General features: G+C 42.4%; 1 protein-coding gene across 19 annotated transcripts in view; it reads right to left on the reverse strand.

Annotated features, from left to right (window-relative positions):
* The window catches only part of AFAP1 (actin filament associated protein 1), a 172,326-nt gene that overhangs the window by 17,678 nt on the left and 137,875 nt on the right, over positions 1 to 16,773 (reverse strand). For all 19 annotated transcript variants that reach the window (XR_005599377.1, XR_005599378.1, XM_039541555.1 and 16 more), the window contains 2 exons: positions 13,571 to 13,782; positions 8,438 to 8,583 (listed from right to left, as the gene is read on the reverse strand). Coding sequence is in view for 17 of the 19 variants with exons in the window: in XM_039541555.1 (XP_039397489.1) it covers positions 8,438 to 8,583; positions 13,571 to 13,782 (358 nt within the window). In the remaining 2 variants the exon portion in view is untranslated. The remainder of the gene's footprint in view (positions 1 to 8,437; positions 8,584 to 13,570; positions 13,783 to 16,773) is intronic.

The raw sequence follows: 16,773 nt of genomic DNA on the forward strand, positions 1-16,773 counted from the left end.
TGGCTGCTAACATCCAATATCGCAACATATGTTTCTGTACCATAATCATAAGAGAAAGTGTAGGACTGTGTGAAAGCCGGGATGGAAACAGCTGTAGCTGTTCTATCGTGTTACATGCGAATCTGCTGAGATAAACCAGTTTGCCAGACCTCAATAAAAATTTCTGCCTGTGTCTATATAGGATAGAATGAAGAAGGTGTGCATGCATATTGGTGGGGGAAGGAGGGAAGGGGAAATGACTCAAGATTCTACTACAATCATTTTAGGAACTGGAGCAAACCACAGTCTAAATCCTGCAAAATGCTGTGTGTGTGGAACTGTGAGCTGATCAAAATTTTTCAGATGATTTTTTTTCCAGCAAAAGACAGCATATATTTGAAAACCAACATTTTCGTGAAAACTTTTAGGTTCCAATCACTTTTTTCAGTTATATGAAAACTTTCCTTAGAATCTTTTGAAATGTTTTGTGCATTTTTTTTAAATTATTTTTACTTTTGGTTTGCTGCTGTGTAACTTTTGACTGGGGACCAGTTATGACATGTTGTCATGTTCTCCGGACTCCTTGCCTGGATGAGCGTGCACTCCAGATGTCTCTCACACAGGTGTGTGAAAACTCTGATATAGAAACACTTTTTATAGTTTTGAATGTTTTTAATTTTAAAAAAAGGAACAATTTTGATCCAGCTCTTGTGGGATCCTGACTGACTTGAGTGAGGCTCCTTGTGCTAACAAAGGTCTACTACTCATGTGGAGCAACTTGCAGATTTGGGCCCCAAGTAGCAAAAAATAAGGTGCCACCGGACTCTTTGCTGCTTTTACCTACTTTTCGTAACTGTTGTTCTTCGAGACGTGTTGCTCATGTCAATTCCATTCTAGGTGTGCGCGCGCCCATGTGCACAATTGTCGGAGACTTTTGCCTTAGCCGTATCCATAGGGTGGACTGTGGCACTCCTTTGACTGCCACGCTCATGCAGCGGAATATCAGGCGCCACTACCCTATGCCCTCTCGGATCCTTCTTGCTGGCAACTCCGACAAAGGGGCAGGAAGGGAATGGACATGAGCAACACATCTTGAAGAACAACAGTTACAAAAGGTAGGTAACCGTTTTTTCTTCTTTGAGTGCTTGCTCATGTCAATTCCATTCTAGGTGACTCACAAGCAGTATCCCTGGAGGTGAGCTGGGAGTTTCCAGATGTGCGGCTTGTAATACCGCTCTACTGAAGCCAGTGTTGTCTCGGGCTTGGTGGGTAAGTGCAGAGTGAGACATGAACATATGAATGGATGACCAGGTGGCGGCCCTGCAGATATCAAGAATTGGCACATGGGCTTGCGCTCTAGTTGCGTGGGTGGTTACAATCGCTGGTGGAGGCACCTTCATAGCAAAAACGGATGCCGGAAGTGATCCAAGATGAGATTCTCTGGGTGAACACTGGATGACCTTTCATCCTATCTGCCACTGTGATGAACAACTGTGTCGACTTGCAAAATGGCTTGGTCCTCTCAATGTATAAGGCTAGCACTCTCCTGATGTCCAGGGAGTGCAACCTACAGTCCTCCTCAGACTTATGAGGCTTTGGGAAGAAGACTGACAAAAATATGTCCTGGCTTGTGTGAAATTGTGAAACCACCTTGGGTAGGAAAACCGGATGCAGCCGCAGCTGGACCTTGTCCTTTAAGAAAACTGCCAAGTGGACCTTAATTGATGAAAGGGACAAGTCTTGGAGCTTGAGATACATAAGGTACTCCACGATGGGACTACAGTGAGGCCTGCTTGGGCCTAACCCCTTGGGCTGAGGCCGAACATGAGAATCGTCTCCATTTGGCCTGGTAGGTCTCTCTCTAGTGGAGAGCTTTCTACTAATCAGTAGGACCTGCAGGACGCAGGCTGAGCACTCCTGCTCTTCAGCAGTTAACCATGCAGCAACCAAGCTGTTAGGTGCAGCACTGCCAGATTTGGGTGCAGGAGCCTGCTGTGATTCTGGGACAGGAGATCCGATCAGAGGGGCAGCTGCATCGGGGTCATCACCGACAGGTCCATCAGTGTGCTGAACCAGTGTTGGCATGACCAAGCCGGGGCTATCAGGATAACTTTGGCCTTGTCCTGCTTGATCTTCATGAGGACTCTGTGAAGCAATGGCATTGGTGGGAAAGCGTACAGAGCCTCCGACCATGGAAGTAGGAAGGCGTCTGACAAGGAGTTTCTGTCGACGCCCCGAAATGAGCAAACAGGTGACATTTCCTGTTCTGGTGAGTCGCGAACAAGTCCACCTGGGGAGATCCCCACTTTCGGAAGATCCCACTGACCACCTCGGGGTGGAGTGACCATTCATGACGAGATGAGAAGGCTCTGCTGAGGCGATCTGGCAATACGTTTTCCTGGTTGAGGGAGGTGCGCTGCCATGAGATGAGTGGCATGCTGCATACACAAGTCCCAGAGCTGGAGGGCTTCCTGGCAGAGGGCTGATGACCTGGCTCTACCCTGCTTGTTGATATAAAACATCGTGGCGGTGTTATCTGTCAGGACTTGAACCAGTTTGCTTTGTAAGTGGGACTGAAAAGCCTGACAAGCCAGACAAACCGCCCTGAGATCCCTGACATTTATGTGGAGGAAATGGTTGACTCCCCGACCAGCAGTCTTGTATACTGAGCTCCCCCAAGTGGGCTCCCCAGCCCAGGTCTGAGTGTTGGAAACCAGAGTTAGTGTCTGATTGCTCTGTCATCTCTTCTGCCTATAGGCCTAGGCTAGTGGCTACCCTTCGGATCAGGATCCTTCTTCCTCCTCCTCTCCAGACGAGGCTGTGGTGGGGCCCTCCTGTGCTAGTCCACCGGTGCTCCTTAAAGTCAGCCAGTGGGCTAGCACAACAGGAGGGCCCCACCACAGCCTCGTCTGGAGAGGAGGAGGAGGAAGGAACCGCTGGAGGGTGGGGGACCCGGGGCATCATCCCCTGCAGGGGAAAGGGGGTTTCAGGGTGGGCACCTGTCCCTCCACTTCAGTGTCCAGGAGGAGGGCCCTTAAATGACTGTTGTGCTCTTTTTGTGTCCAAGGACAAAAGTTCTTACAGATGCAACACTTTTCTTTAACCTGGGATTCCCGCAGGCACTTCAGACAGCTGCCATGCAGGTCACTAACAGGCATAGGGCTATTACAGTCAGCGCAGGGCTTAAAGCCCGGCGACCAGGGCATGCCCTGCCTGGGGAAAAGTCCCCACCAGGACCCTAGCTGAATAACTACCATTCTTAACAGCTACTTACTAACTAATCTACAATAAACAAAACTATTTACAGCTGGAACACAAAGTCAAAAGGGAAAGAACCGCTGAACACTTGCGAGGCAAGGGAGAGGAGCTCTTGGAGTAAGAAGTAACTGAGCAGGCATAGGGCAGGTGGCACCTGATATACTGACACATGAACGGGGCACTCAAGGGGGTGCCAGAGCCGACCCTATGGAGACCCTAAGGCAAAAGTCTCCGACAACTGTGCACGTGGGTGTGCACACACCTAGAATGGAATCGACATGAGAAGCACTCGAAGAAGAACTGTGATTCAGAGAGGAATTTGCTTTCACAAACAGCCCTTGAAACAGAGCCAGTAACACGAGACCGCAAAGATCCTTAAGATTCAAGTACATAAAAAGAGATAAGAAGGAAAACAAAGATTCGCCACAGACCTATTCAATTTCTGAAGTTGACATTAATAAATTACAATAAAATCATGCAGTAAGGTAGATGGGTTTTTTGTTTCTCCATAGGGGTCATAAATAATGTGGGAAAAGCCTGCCAAACATGTTATATTTTATTCCAGTTGTGTAGAATGAGGAACAATGTTTTCTGCAGATAGATTTTAATAATATTAACTAACCATTGTCAGCATCTAGAGCTGGTCCTGTAAGGTACTAAGTATTCTCAACTCCCACTTAATTCAATAGGAAGTTGAAAGCCTTCAATACATTTCAGGATCTGATCCTCAGGAGAATGAACATACTGCAAATGTCACATCAAGCTGTAAAATAACTGAGAAAATAACTAGTGCGGTACTGTATGTTTTGAAGTATTACACTGCTCACAGTCTTTGATTATAATCAGAAGATATTACACATTGCTTCTGAAAATATAAATCTGGTATCTCTTTATAAATCAAATGCCAGAGTAGAGAATTATTGCGCACAATGTTCACTGCTACATTTTTACTATTGATATGCTCTTTTCAGAACTCTTTGTGTGTATAGTGAAATTTACCCTACTGCAGAGGGGCCAACACAAGGCTCATGTGCTGTTTAAGTCCTACTTTAAGTCCTATTTTTAAGGTTCAAATGTAACTTAAATGGCAAATAGGCCTTTTGTTGGCCAGCTGCACAGTGGTGAATTTCACCCTTACAGTATTATCCTATAATGATCTTGTACAATAATCATGGTCTATTATAACATCCAGTACAGAATTCCACTATTTTCTGTATTAATGTTTCACAGCCAAACATGTTTCCTTTGTAACAGGGGCTTTCAATCTTCTTCCTCACTGATGAATAAAAGTTCTTGAAGAATTTATAGTTGTTTACAATTAACAGCTTTGCATAACATGTTTATGTTGCAATCCCTAATGTGGAAAAACTCTCATCTACTGACTCCTTGTTCTAGGTAACATTGGCAAAATCTGGCCAAGGTCAAGTTTTTGCTGGATCATAAGTAATTGAGCAGTTTTATAAAGAGGAATAGTCCAACCAAACTTCATGTGTGTAGTTACTGGCATGTGCAAGTATTTACAGAATCAGGTCTTGCCTTCGTAAGTAGTTTTCCACTGTCATCTGACTTTAGACACGCCCGCCCCCCCCCCCCCCGCCCAATGAACCCTTCAACCTGAAATTTATCATGTCTTCTTCCACAGGAGCATTTAAAAAAATATATATTAGGATTAACTGGACAAGATGATCATGAGATGAGAGTTTGCAGGGGGGAAAAAAATCATACTTCACCATTGTAAAAATGCTCCTAACTGTATCATAGCTCTAAAAAGAATAGTGTTGTCAAGAAACTCCAACATTTTTTTCTGCTGTCCTTAATGAGAAACACTACCCAAATATTTCCAGACTATATTTAGAAATATAGACAGCCCCTGCCCCAAATATGGTACTATCTAAGCAGAAGACAAGAAGGGACGGGGGAGGGGGGAATGCAAGGAAACAATGAGATGATACATAGTCAAACATGACAGGCAGTGATCTCAACACACCAGCAGTCTAACTGTTGTCAAATGTATTGTCGGCGTCACAGCAAAAGAGAGTTTTGAAGGTAACTTTATGGATGTTTATGGGGAGCGCCTCCCGAGAACGAGGGGCGGCATGGGATAAAGCAGGAACGTACTTGTTTGAAAACGTAACAAGTGACAGAGTCTGGCATCATGGGTCGACTGGAGGTGAGAGTTGACATCTTGATAGCAAAGGAGAGATGATAGGCAGGATTGGATAGGCCATAAAGAGCCTGGAAAGTGAAGACACACAGCTTATGTTTGATGTGATAGAGAAGGGGGGAAAACAGAGGAGGGATGCAAAGAGAGGGGTGACATGATCAAATGGGCCCCGGTCCACGACTGAGGCTCCCAGGTGCTATGATAATACAAAACAAAAACAGTGATAGGGTAGAAAAGTGATCTTTGCAGGAGCATTCTGAATGGATATGAATGAGGCAAGACTGCATTACTTGAGACTAGAGAGAAAGATGTAGTAACTGAGATGCGAGAGTTTTTGCTGTGTGGATGGATAAGAAAGGCCATGTCATTTCTCATTTCCCCTTCTAATTTTACAAGAATAATTGGATCAGAAGTTAAAAGAGACATGCCCTAGGTTGTTTGCAGATAAGCTCTTACATTCACTTTATTGTGGTACAACAAATTTAAACAAATACTTGATAGGGAATTTTTATTACTTTGCAAGTTAGGTTTGGCATTCCTTTCTAATATGTGGTCTAGTTGCACTTCTTTTTTTCACTTGGTTTCAATTAATATCACATTTGTTCATAAAATGAAAGCCAAGCAATATTCAGGCAAAAACATTTCCATCCGGCTCCTCTCTTACATGTGGTTATCACTGGATGCTGATGGAAGCGAAAAATGCATGTCACAGGAAAAGCTTTTTTGAGCCCTATTAACTTCAAAACATATATAAGCACAAGCCTCTAAATTAACTGCATTATGATTCTATCAAAATTACTTGGATTTGACAAAAATGGGATTGTGGTAAGAGATGAATCAACCCTGATTTCTATCAAAAGCCATTCAAACTAGAGCATGAATGAAGCGTCTCATTTTTCTGCTCTGCAGCTCTCCTGACCCTTCACTGGTGAGAGTATAATATTTCCAACAGGAAGCTAGACTAGGTTTTCACCCTTTATGTATTTTTAGTCTATTCCTATTTATGATGGCTATATTGAGCTTGATTCTACAAAATGCTGAATCCCAGTAACTTCAAGGGGAGCTGAGGGCACTCAGCACCTTGCAGGATCGTGTTTATAAAGTCCTAGTAAACTGTCTGGCCAAGATATTGTCTATTCACACTTTGCTGTCATGAGGCATATACTAACAAAATCTGCATTGTGTATTGAATTAATGTATTGGTGTGAATTTCACAACCACGAGTTTTTAATCCTTCAGCAGGGAACAACTGGATGTAGTGGGTCTATGAGAAAGACAAGGTGGGTCTTTTATTGGACCCCAAACTCTGCTGGTGAAGGAAATAAGCTTTTGAGCTACACAGGGCTCTTCTTCAGGTCTGGGAAAGGTAATCAGAGTGCCACAGCTAAATACAAGGTGGGAGAGATTGTAGAATCACAGGACTGGGATGGACCTTGAGAGGTCACCTAGTCCAGTCCCCTGCACTCATGGCAGGACTTAGTATTATCTGGACAAGAGGTTCTCAAACTGTGGTCCGCGGACCACCAGTTGTCCGTGAGCTCCATTCAGGTGGTCCGCAGATAGTTCTGTCTAAGGTGCGCGCCTGGGCAGCCGCACACAAAAGAATGAAGGGCCACCCACCTAATTAGTGGAGCCGTGCAGGCATGGCTCCACTAATTAGGCGCCTGGACCCTGGAGAAGACACACACGTAAGGTGAGGTGGTGGCCTTGGGGCAGAGGCAGTGGGGTGAGAAGAGGGGGTGGGGGAATATGGGACGTGCAAGGCTTCAGCAGCCAGAGAAAGAGGCGACTTTCCACAGCTCCAGGGTTGTGGCTGCCGGGGAGAGACCCCCTTCCTTCCCAGCCCCAGCTCAGGGGCTGCTGTGGCGGGGGAGAGAGGGCACATCCATTGCATTAGAAAGGTAAGACTAGTGATATTCAAATATGAGTTGTGTGCTTTTATTTGTGGAACAAAAAAACGTTCATTATTATTAAGGTTTTTTTTTAATATAGCACTTTTATCCAAAGCCCTTTACAATAGTTAGCTAATGGTACAAACAACATTTGGAGAAAAGAACGGAGAGTACTCGTGGCACCTTAGAGACTAACAAATTTATTTAGGTATAAGCTTTCGTGGGCTAGAACCCACTTCATTGGATGCACGCAGTAGAAAATACAGTAGGAAGATATATATACACAGAGAACATGAAAAAAATGGGTGTTGCCATACCAACTCTAAGGAGACTAATCAATTAAAGTGGGCTAGTATCAGCTGGAGAAAAAAAGTGTGGTGATAATCAGGATGGCCCATTTCAAACACTGTGAAACATTTGGAAAGATCATTAAGTGGTCCGCCGAGACCCTCAGCAATTTTCAAGTGGTCTTCAAAAAAAAAAGTTTTGAGAACCACTGATCTAGTCCATCCCTGACGGGTGTTTGTCTAACCTGCTCTTAAAAATCTCCAGTGATGGAGATGCCACAATCTCCCTGGACAATTTATAACAGTGCTTAACCACCCTGATCAGTTAGTTTAAGGGTAACCACATGTTGCAAGAGACCATTTAAGGTGAAGTGGGCAATTCACACCTCTGCAGTCACATGACAAAGGAGGTTTAGTGGGTTACAGGTTGTTGTAATGACACATAAAACCAGTATTTCTGCTGAGTACTGAGGGCTAAACCAATTCTGTGAATTTACATTAGTTCTGTTAAAACTTGGAAAGTGAATATAACCAGTGTAAACTATTGTGACTGAATTGTGGCCAAGCTTAAATAGGTTAAAATAGCACCTAATTACTAGATTCCTCTTACACTGTAAGTTGAATACATCATAAAAGTGGACATATTCTGCCTCTCTTGTAATACTTAGCCGGATGCCAGCATGATAATCTTAAACACATCTCGAATGCTTAGAGACTCAAGATTTCAATCCCTCAAGAGTTTAATATCTTGGCAAAAAAGGGAAGGTTTGATAAGGTCTCTTGATATTAGAACTAACATAAGGCTGCAAATTCTGAAATTACTGAAAACACCCTAAATTGCTTTTAATGCATCTTACCAGAAGGTCTGTTTTGCAGCTTGTATGACACTTGCAGTCATCTCCACATCAATATAATCATAGTGCAGGGCTCCAGGATCTGTAGATGAACCGGTTTCAGCCAGTAAAATCCCAATCCACCTGCCCATGTCTTCAGATGATGAAGCCTATGATGATGAGAAGATCTTATATAAACTCATAAATTATCACTGAAACAACAGGCTTTTTAATATTAATTACTTCATAATTACGCTTTTATTTTACTAACATGTTAATATAATGATGCATGTGAAGCTCTGGATCACCTTTGCCAAACTATGCTAACAAAAAGTAATATTCACTGTGGTTATTCTGCCATAACGAACACATTTAAAGCAACATGTTAATAGATTATGGAGTAAAACAATATGAACAGTTTCAGCAAAAGAAGGAAAACATAAATGCATGAAGCCAGTGTATCTAGGTATGCACCTTGCTTATTTTAAATTTCAGAAAGCTGAGACAAATGTTTTCCACTACAAGGCTAAGCTTTTAAGAAAGGTAACTTGTCCAAACTGTAAAGCCAGGATAACCTTGGACAAAGAAATACTAAAGCAGGATGGAAAATGGGGGGGGGGCATTAACATTGTGGAAATCATTCTAGTTTTTGAAACTGAATGATTTTCAGTTTTTGAAAAATTTCATGCAATTTTATAGGCATTTCAATATTTATTTATTTTAAGTTTCTTTATTCAGTGTAACAAACTTAAAGATTTTTTCCTTTAACTCAATTTCCTTACTGCAGTTCCTCTTCTTTATATTACACTTCATTCATTTCCTGTTCTTGTAAATCGTCATCCAAATAACCTGTACTGCGTATATATAGCATGACCCTTCTTCAAGGAGAAGACACTGACCTGATCTGCACTTAAGAAAACCTGAGTGTTCAAAGTATCTGACCAGAGTCTGAAAATGAAAGTTTGCCTCCCACTAGTTTCCTTACAAATGCCACTACATGTTATCTTTATCTAAGGTTTCCAATTTTAACCAATAAAAAGTCAATAGAGCTACCCTGGAGCCACTTTTCATAGTTCAAGTTTGGTTTTAAATAAGCACTGAAAAGAACTTATTTTAGCTCATTTGAAATTTCATATGCTGTTTGTTTTATTCTGACTTTTTTTCGGGGGGAGGGAGTGTTCCTACCCTTGGATTTGTTGCAAAGATATTAAATAATACAACTATGGAGCTCTTTAGTGTAGTTTTCCATTTTACAGCTATTCCCTGCGTTAAGCAAGAGTGCATTCTCTCAAATTGGCTCAGTGGTTGTCAGTAGCTGTCTTCTCTTGGTCTTTGGACTCGCAGAATCCAAGTCTAGAAGGGACCACTGTGATCATCTAGTCTGACCTCCTATATAACACCGGCCACACAACTTCCCCAAAATAACCCCTACAGCATGTCTTTTAGAAAAAAACATCCAATCTTGATTTTAATATTGTCAGTGATGGAGAATCCACCATGACTCATGACAAGTTGTTCTAATGGGGTAATTACCCACACTGCTAAAAAAATAATGTCTTATTTCTTGTCTGAATTTGCCTTGCTTCAACTTCCAGCCATTGGATCATGTTACACCTTTCTCTGCTAGTCTGAAGAGCCCATAAATAAATATCTGTTCCCCAGGGAGTACTTATGGACTGTAATCAAGTCACCCCTTAACCTTCTCCTTGTTAAGGTAAGTAGATTGAGCTCTCTGCGTCAATCACCTATAAAGCATCTTTTCTAATCCTTTGATCATTCTTGTGGCTCTTCTCTGAACACTCTCCAATTTATCACCATCCTTCTTGAATTGTGGATACCAGAACTCAACGCAGAATTCCAGCAGTGATCACACTAGTGCCAAATGCCAAGGTAAAATAACCTCTACTCCTACTTGAGATTCCCCTGTCAACTCATCCAAGGATTGCATTAGCCCTTTTGGCCACAGCAATCGCGCTGAGGGCTTATGTTCAGATCATTATCCAATAGAACCCCCAAATCTTTTTCAGAGTTACTGCTTCCCAAGATAGACTCCCCCATCCTGTAACTATGACCTACATCCTTTGATCCTAGATGTATGCATTTACCTTTAGCCATATTCAAAGCATATATTGTTTGCTTGCGCCCAGCTCACCAAGTGATCCAGATCACTCTGTATCAGTGATCTGTCCTCTTCATTATTTACCACTCCTCTAATTATTTTTTGTTATCTGTAAACTTTATCAGTGATGACTTCATGTTTTCTTCCAAGTCATTAATAAAAATGTTAAAAAGCTTAGGGGCAAGAACCTATCTGTGCAGGACCCCTCTAAAAACACATTAATTCAATGATGATTTCCTGTTTACATTTTGAGACCTATCAATTAACCAGGTTTTAATCCTTTTAATGTGTGCTATATTAAAAAACTAGAAAGATATAAAATAAATCAAAATGTCATGTATCTTACAGAAGTCTTAAGTATATTACAGCACTACTATCTTTATCAACCAAACTTTTAATCTCATCAAAAAAAGATATCACGTTAGTTTGACAGGATCTATTTTCCATAAACCCATGATGAATGGCATTAATTGCCCTCCATTAAGCACCCTTGTAATTTTTTATTAATAGAGTCCCATATAAGCACGCCATTATCTTACCCAGGATTGATGTCAGACAGACAAACCTATAATTACCCAGGTCCCCATGTTTACCCCTTCTTAAAATTGGCACAACATTAGCTTTCTTCCAGTCTTCTGGAACTTCCCCAGTGCTCCAAGAATTATTGAAAATCAACATTAATGGTCTAGTGAGTCCCTTAGCCAAATCTTTTAAAACTCTTGGAGGCAAGTTATCCAGACCTACTGATTTAAAAATGTCTAACTTTAGTAGCTGCTATTTAACAGCCTCCTAAGAAGACTCAATGAATGGAAAGAGTGTTATCAATGAATGGAAAGAGTGCTATGACTACATCATCTGTCTCCTGTCTCTCCCCCCCTCGCCTCCCCCAGTGCTTTATCTGCATTATTATGACCTTCTTCCTCAGTTGAAGCTTTTTGGGCCTCTTGTTAAATATTCTTAAACAATTCCCAATTATCATTTACATTTCTCTGATTAATTTCTTCTTCCCAGCTAATTTGGCTCTTAATTGTTTTCAGCTTTGTGAAACTGGTCCTTTTAAAGCACCAAGTACATCACTAGTCTAGACTTTGCACATTACAAATGTGATCAAGTGTTTATCACTTTTACTTAAGTTGCCAGAAATTTTTAGTTCCTCTTTATCTGTCAAGATGAGGTGTGATATAGAATTCCCCAGGATGGATGCAAGACTTTTTAAGATAGAAAATTGTCATCTGTAGTATTTAGCAGTTTCAAGGATGTTTTAATATAGGCAGCATAAGACCTCCAGCATACATCACTCAAATTAAAGCCCCCAATGATCACATAGTTTTTTCCCTTATGTTATGATAGGTGCATAAGGAGGCAGCCATCCTGTTCTCTAGTGCGATTTGGTGGTCTGTGGCAGACACCAACTAATATCCCATCTTGTGCTTTAGCTGTTAGGACACTGATCATTAAGCATTCAAGATAATTTTTTTCAGAATTATCAGTGACTTGGAAACAGATAATGCCATTTTCGGCCTAGAGTGCCCCTTCCCCTCCCTTATTGCCCACCTGAACCTTCCTTAACAGGCTAACCCTTGATTTAACGTCCCAGTCATGTGAATCTTCCCCCCAGGTTTCAGTGATACCAACTTGATCAAATTTATGCTCATAAATGAACAATTCCAATTCCTCTTGGTTGTCACCCTGGCTCCTAGCATTAACGAATAGGCCATTAAATCATTTCTTCTCTTCATGTCCTTTGGATCCTCAACTAATTCTGTTCTCAATATCTTGATTTTGTCTTCCATCTTTTTAACCTCCCAGAGATCCTAGCAAGTTCTTGGGTAACCCCCGGTCCAGTTCCTTAGCCCTGTGGTCTGCATCTTGCTCCTCGACCTCATCAGCTGCAAGACAGGGAGCTTCTATACTCTCCAGCATCGCACTAATCTCCAGGGAAGGATGGGTACCAAGTACTCTGTTCAGCTCCTTAGGAAAATGGACAGGTTTTAATTCGTGCCTGGTTGGTATTATTAAGGATCTCAATCTTTTGCTACCATTGCCTGCCAGACCAAATAACTCCTTCCTCAGCAAGGTGCTCAGACACCTGGTTGTCCCAGAGGTCAGCAACACCTGCCCATCTGCCTGAGCCATGCATATTTCCATGGAAGAATGCTTCCAAACCACGGGACAGTGGTTTGGAAGAAGTTGATGTTCATAAAATATATGCACCTCTATAAACTTTATAGGGCAGGCAGTACTATTGAGACAGGTAACTTTCTTCTGGCAAATCTGACCCATGTGCAGCAGAATGCAGACTAGAGAGGACACTACTATGGGACAGAAGCACTAAGGCTATTTGCAATACTAGAGCTATTATGCTAGCTTTTTCCATCCAATGCTGGAAGAGTACACAGTGCTTAGCCTTGCTTGAAACAAGTCTAATGTAAATGATGGTATAATGGCCTGTGTACAACTGGAAGTGTTTCACTGTTTACATGTGTGGTGTGCATGGTAGGAGGCCCAACTTGTGGCTAGAAACCAAATTTCTCTAGTACAGATACACCCCCTGACGATGACTTCAGAATAACAAATCTTAAAGTTGATTAATATGCCCAGGAGAAACAGAGATCCAGAGCTCTAATCTTCAGTGTAGTGAGCCACAGCAAGGTTATTTAATTAGCACTCAGTCATCTGTATTCTGAGTTACCTCCTTGATAGAAGACTCTAACAGGGGAGGTGCATAAGCACTTATAAAGGGAAGAGAAAAGGTCAGAGTGGAGAGAGAGACAGCAGAAAACATCTTAACAGGGAAGACTGTTGTGAGTTAAAAATCAACAATATTAGGGTTTTCCCCTTACATCAATTCTCATCCAGATAAGTCTCTTTTGCCTGTAACTCTTAATTTGTTTATTTCTGTAATGTTTGTTACCCAGCTCTGTAACTGTATTATTTAACCGTGGAAAGCATTTTGAAAGGCAGATTGCATGAACGAGCGGTCAGGTAATTAGCCCATGTGCATCTCTGCAAAGTATGCACATTAATAAACATCGCACCTCTAACACTGCGACCTCCTGCCCATTTCGAAGCAGACGGAATGTCAAGGGATGCTTGGAATCCAAGCCTGGAATGACTTCACAGCCACGCAGAGGAATAGAAACAATGTGGGTCTTCAGATCTGTTCTGTCCTTATGGAAAATGAGCTTATTATCTTTCACTCTGCACCAGCGTTCACGCCACCGGTTATTTGAGAGCACATTCAGATATCCTGCAATAAAACAAAATACGAGATATTGTATCCTTCGCTTACTTTAAAAAAGAAATGGCTTTTTTAATGTAATGGTAGTTCGTATAAAACTTATTTCTTTATGTGCAGATTGAAAATCCAGATGATTTTAGGAAGACAAATAAATGGCCTTTAAAAAATGTTTTATTGAAACTCTCACTGTACCAGTAACTCAGAAAGCATGGCTTATAAAGAGTTGATCCTGGTCGTATTCTGAACATATGCAAATGACTGTGCTGAGTTAGTGACAGTTATGGCTGAATATTCCAGAGCTCCTCTGCCACAGGGTTTCCCTGAGATTTTAGTAAAAATGGAGGCGGGAGTGTGGGTGTGGGAGTCAAGAGGTGTTCCCACTGTGAACCCCAAAGTAGGATGATGTTTAAAAGCACCATTTAAAAGGTTTCAGTATATCCTAGACTACACTAGAAACATAACCTGCTCATGTGAGAGTTACATGCACAGCTGATTTGTACCCACACAGCTTTTTCACAACTGAACCACATTCTACAGTTCTGTGGATATATCTAGATCTATCACACTGCAAATTGTGTTTTCATAGTCAGGGGCGGCTCTAGAAATTACGCCGCCCCAAGCAGGGCGGCGCGCTCAACGCCCTTCCCCGGTCCCGCGGCCGGGGCAGAAGTGTCTGCGGCGGGTGCGCTGGTTCCGCGGCTCCGGTGGAGCATCCGCAGGCATGCCTGCGGGAGCTCCGTCCGAGCCGCGGCACCAGCGCACCCGCCGCAGTCATGCCTGCGGGAGCTCAAACGGAGCCGCGGGAAGATGGGACCCTCCGCAGTCATGCCTGCGGCAGGTCCGCTCGTCCCGGAGCTCCGGTGGACCCCCCGCAGGCATGACTGCGGAAGGTCCGCCGGAGCCAAATGACGCCCTACCGGGACAATGCCGCCCCACGCGCCTGCTTGGCACGCTGGGGTCTGGAGCCGGCCCTGTTCATAGTGCTTTCTGGGAAAATAGTGACAGCTAACCCATGATGACTCAACAAGGAACAAGGGGACTAATGGACATGCACATAAAACAGCACCAGCAGCACATGGGACTAAGCACTCAAAAGGCATCCCACTGCTTAGAGAGTTGGAAGGAAGCAACATCAGCAAAAGTGGTTACACAGGCATGATTATGAGGTCCCAGCTGCACAGCAAAATATGAATGTTATGACCTGGCTGCAGGAAACAACCGTACGCAACCTAAGCTGCTGACGAGGGCAAAACACCATTACAGGGCCATGGTTACCATGTGTTATTAATTATGTTTCTTGTGTACATGCAAGATGTGTAGAACCAACCATGCCATTAACTGGTTACAAACCGAGTGAAAAGTTGCATGTATATGGACGGTAAGTTAAATGTGGTGGTGGAGTTTCAGGGAACTATGTGTAAACGGGTTGAAAAATGACACACACAGAAAACCCTGTGCTACTGTGAGATGATCAAGGAGTGCGCTTCTGTCTATAATGTCTGAAAACAATTTCATAAAGACCCATTAAACTGGATTCATTTGGCAATTCATTCTACTTAGCTAGAATAGCTAAACCAGAGTGATCAGTTTTACTTGTTGCTCATTGTATTTAATTTTGTGTAAAACACCCACTTCTGCTGTTCTTTGAGTTCACTGCATGGAAATTTTAAAAATGAATAAAAAAATCTCCACGGGGATTTCACTGAAATTAAAATAAGTAACTTAAAAACTAAACTAAACAAAACCAAACAAAACAAAAAACAACCCCCCTCCAAGAACACCTTCATATTAGGTTTAGTTAAACCACTAGTTTATATTGGAAGAGAAAAGGACCTTTGAACTTGGCTCCCAATCACATATGGTGCATGAATTATAGACAGTATATTTCCACTTCCAAAGAGTGTATTAAAAGAGGAAAAGATTGAATGACATTTTCTTCAGGGCAGAATTTATATGAAATGACTCATCTTTTACCTCATTGCCGATTTTCATTTTCAGTCCCAAGGAGGAAAGCTCTTAATCATTCCGGATAGCTATCTTTTTGGTTTTCATTAAAATTATGTGTTATATAGCTTAATTTTTCTGGGTTTCCATTCCAACATCATAGTTACAAATTCAGGTCTTGATCCAGCAGGATATATCAGCATATCTGAACCGTGCAACTCTTGGAAAGATGTCACATACACAAAAAAATAACGCCCCCCCCCAAAAAAACCCCTGGAAATCTGGAGAAGGAAAGAGTCTCCTGATCTTGGTTATTTAGGATTCTCAGTATTGTCCACCCCACCCCACCCCCACATTCCCCCTCTTGAAGACTGGAAGAGATTGTAGAGTTGGTGCAGGGACGGAAAAGCCTTCTCATATACATGGCGGCTGACCTATTTAGGAACGATGAGGGGTTCCTATTATTTAAGCTAAATCTCTCTTTTTTCTCCCATTGTGCCCCTCACAGAAGCTCTCCCAGTCCAACGTACTTTCCCTGAATTAAAAGAGCGCCACCCCTTAGCCTGTCCCAAATGGCCCTGTTTAACTTTCAAAAATCAACATGTATCCAAGTCCTGTGAATGGTCTTAAATGGGGGGCGGGCCAGGGGAGGAGGAGAGACAGCTTTGGACTCTGCCTATTGGCCAGATTTACAAAGAAAAGCAATCCAACTTTGAAGAACCCGCCTTGTGATTGCCAGAGTGCAGGGGGATTTCCTTTTCTCACACTGTGTCACCTCACCACAACTTCATTTATCTTTTTCCTTCCCTTTTTTGATTTGGAAGTAAGGCATACTCAGTGAAAAAAGCCTCAACCTATGGCGCAGGCAGCAAGAACGAGCCAATTTCGGAAAATGATGCAAAACTCGTTCTTCTGCAAAGGCTTCCCACGATGACCAAAGCAGAAGCTTTAGTAATACATATTTCCAGATAAAACCTAGAAAGGATGCTGAGTAGAGCCCATTACCAAAAATACTAACAACTATATTTAGTGGCCAGATAGGAGATAATGAGCACT

Source organism: Mauremys reevesii, linkage group 5 (assembly GCF_016161935.1).
Source record: "Mauremys reevesii isolate NIE-2019 linkage group 5, ASM1616193v1, whole genome shotgun sequence".
NCBI lineage: Eukaryota > Metazoa > Chordata > Testudines > Geoemydidae > Mauremys > Mauremys reevesii.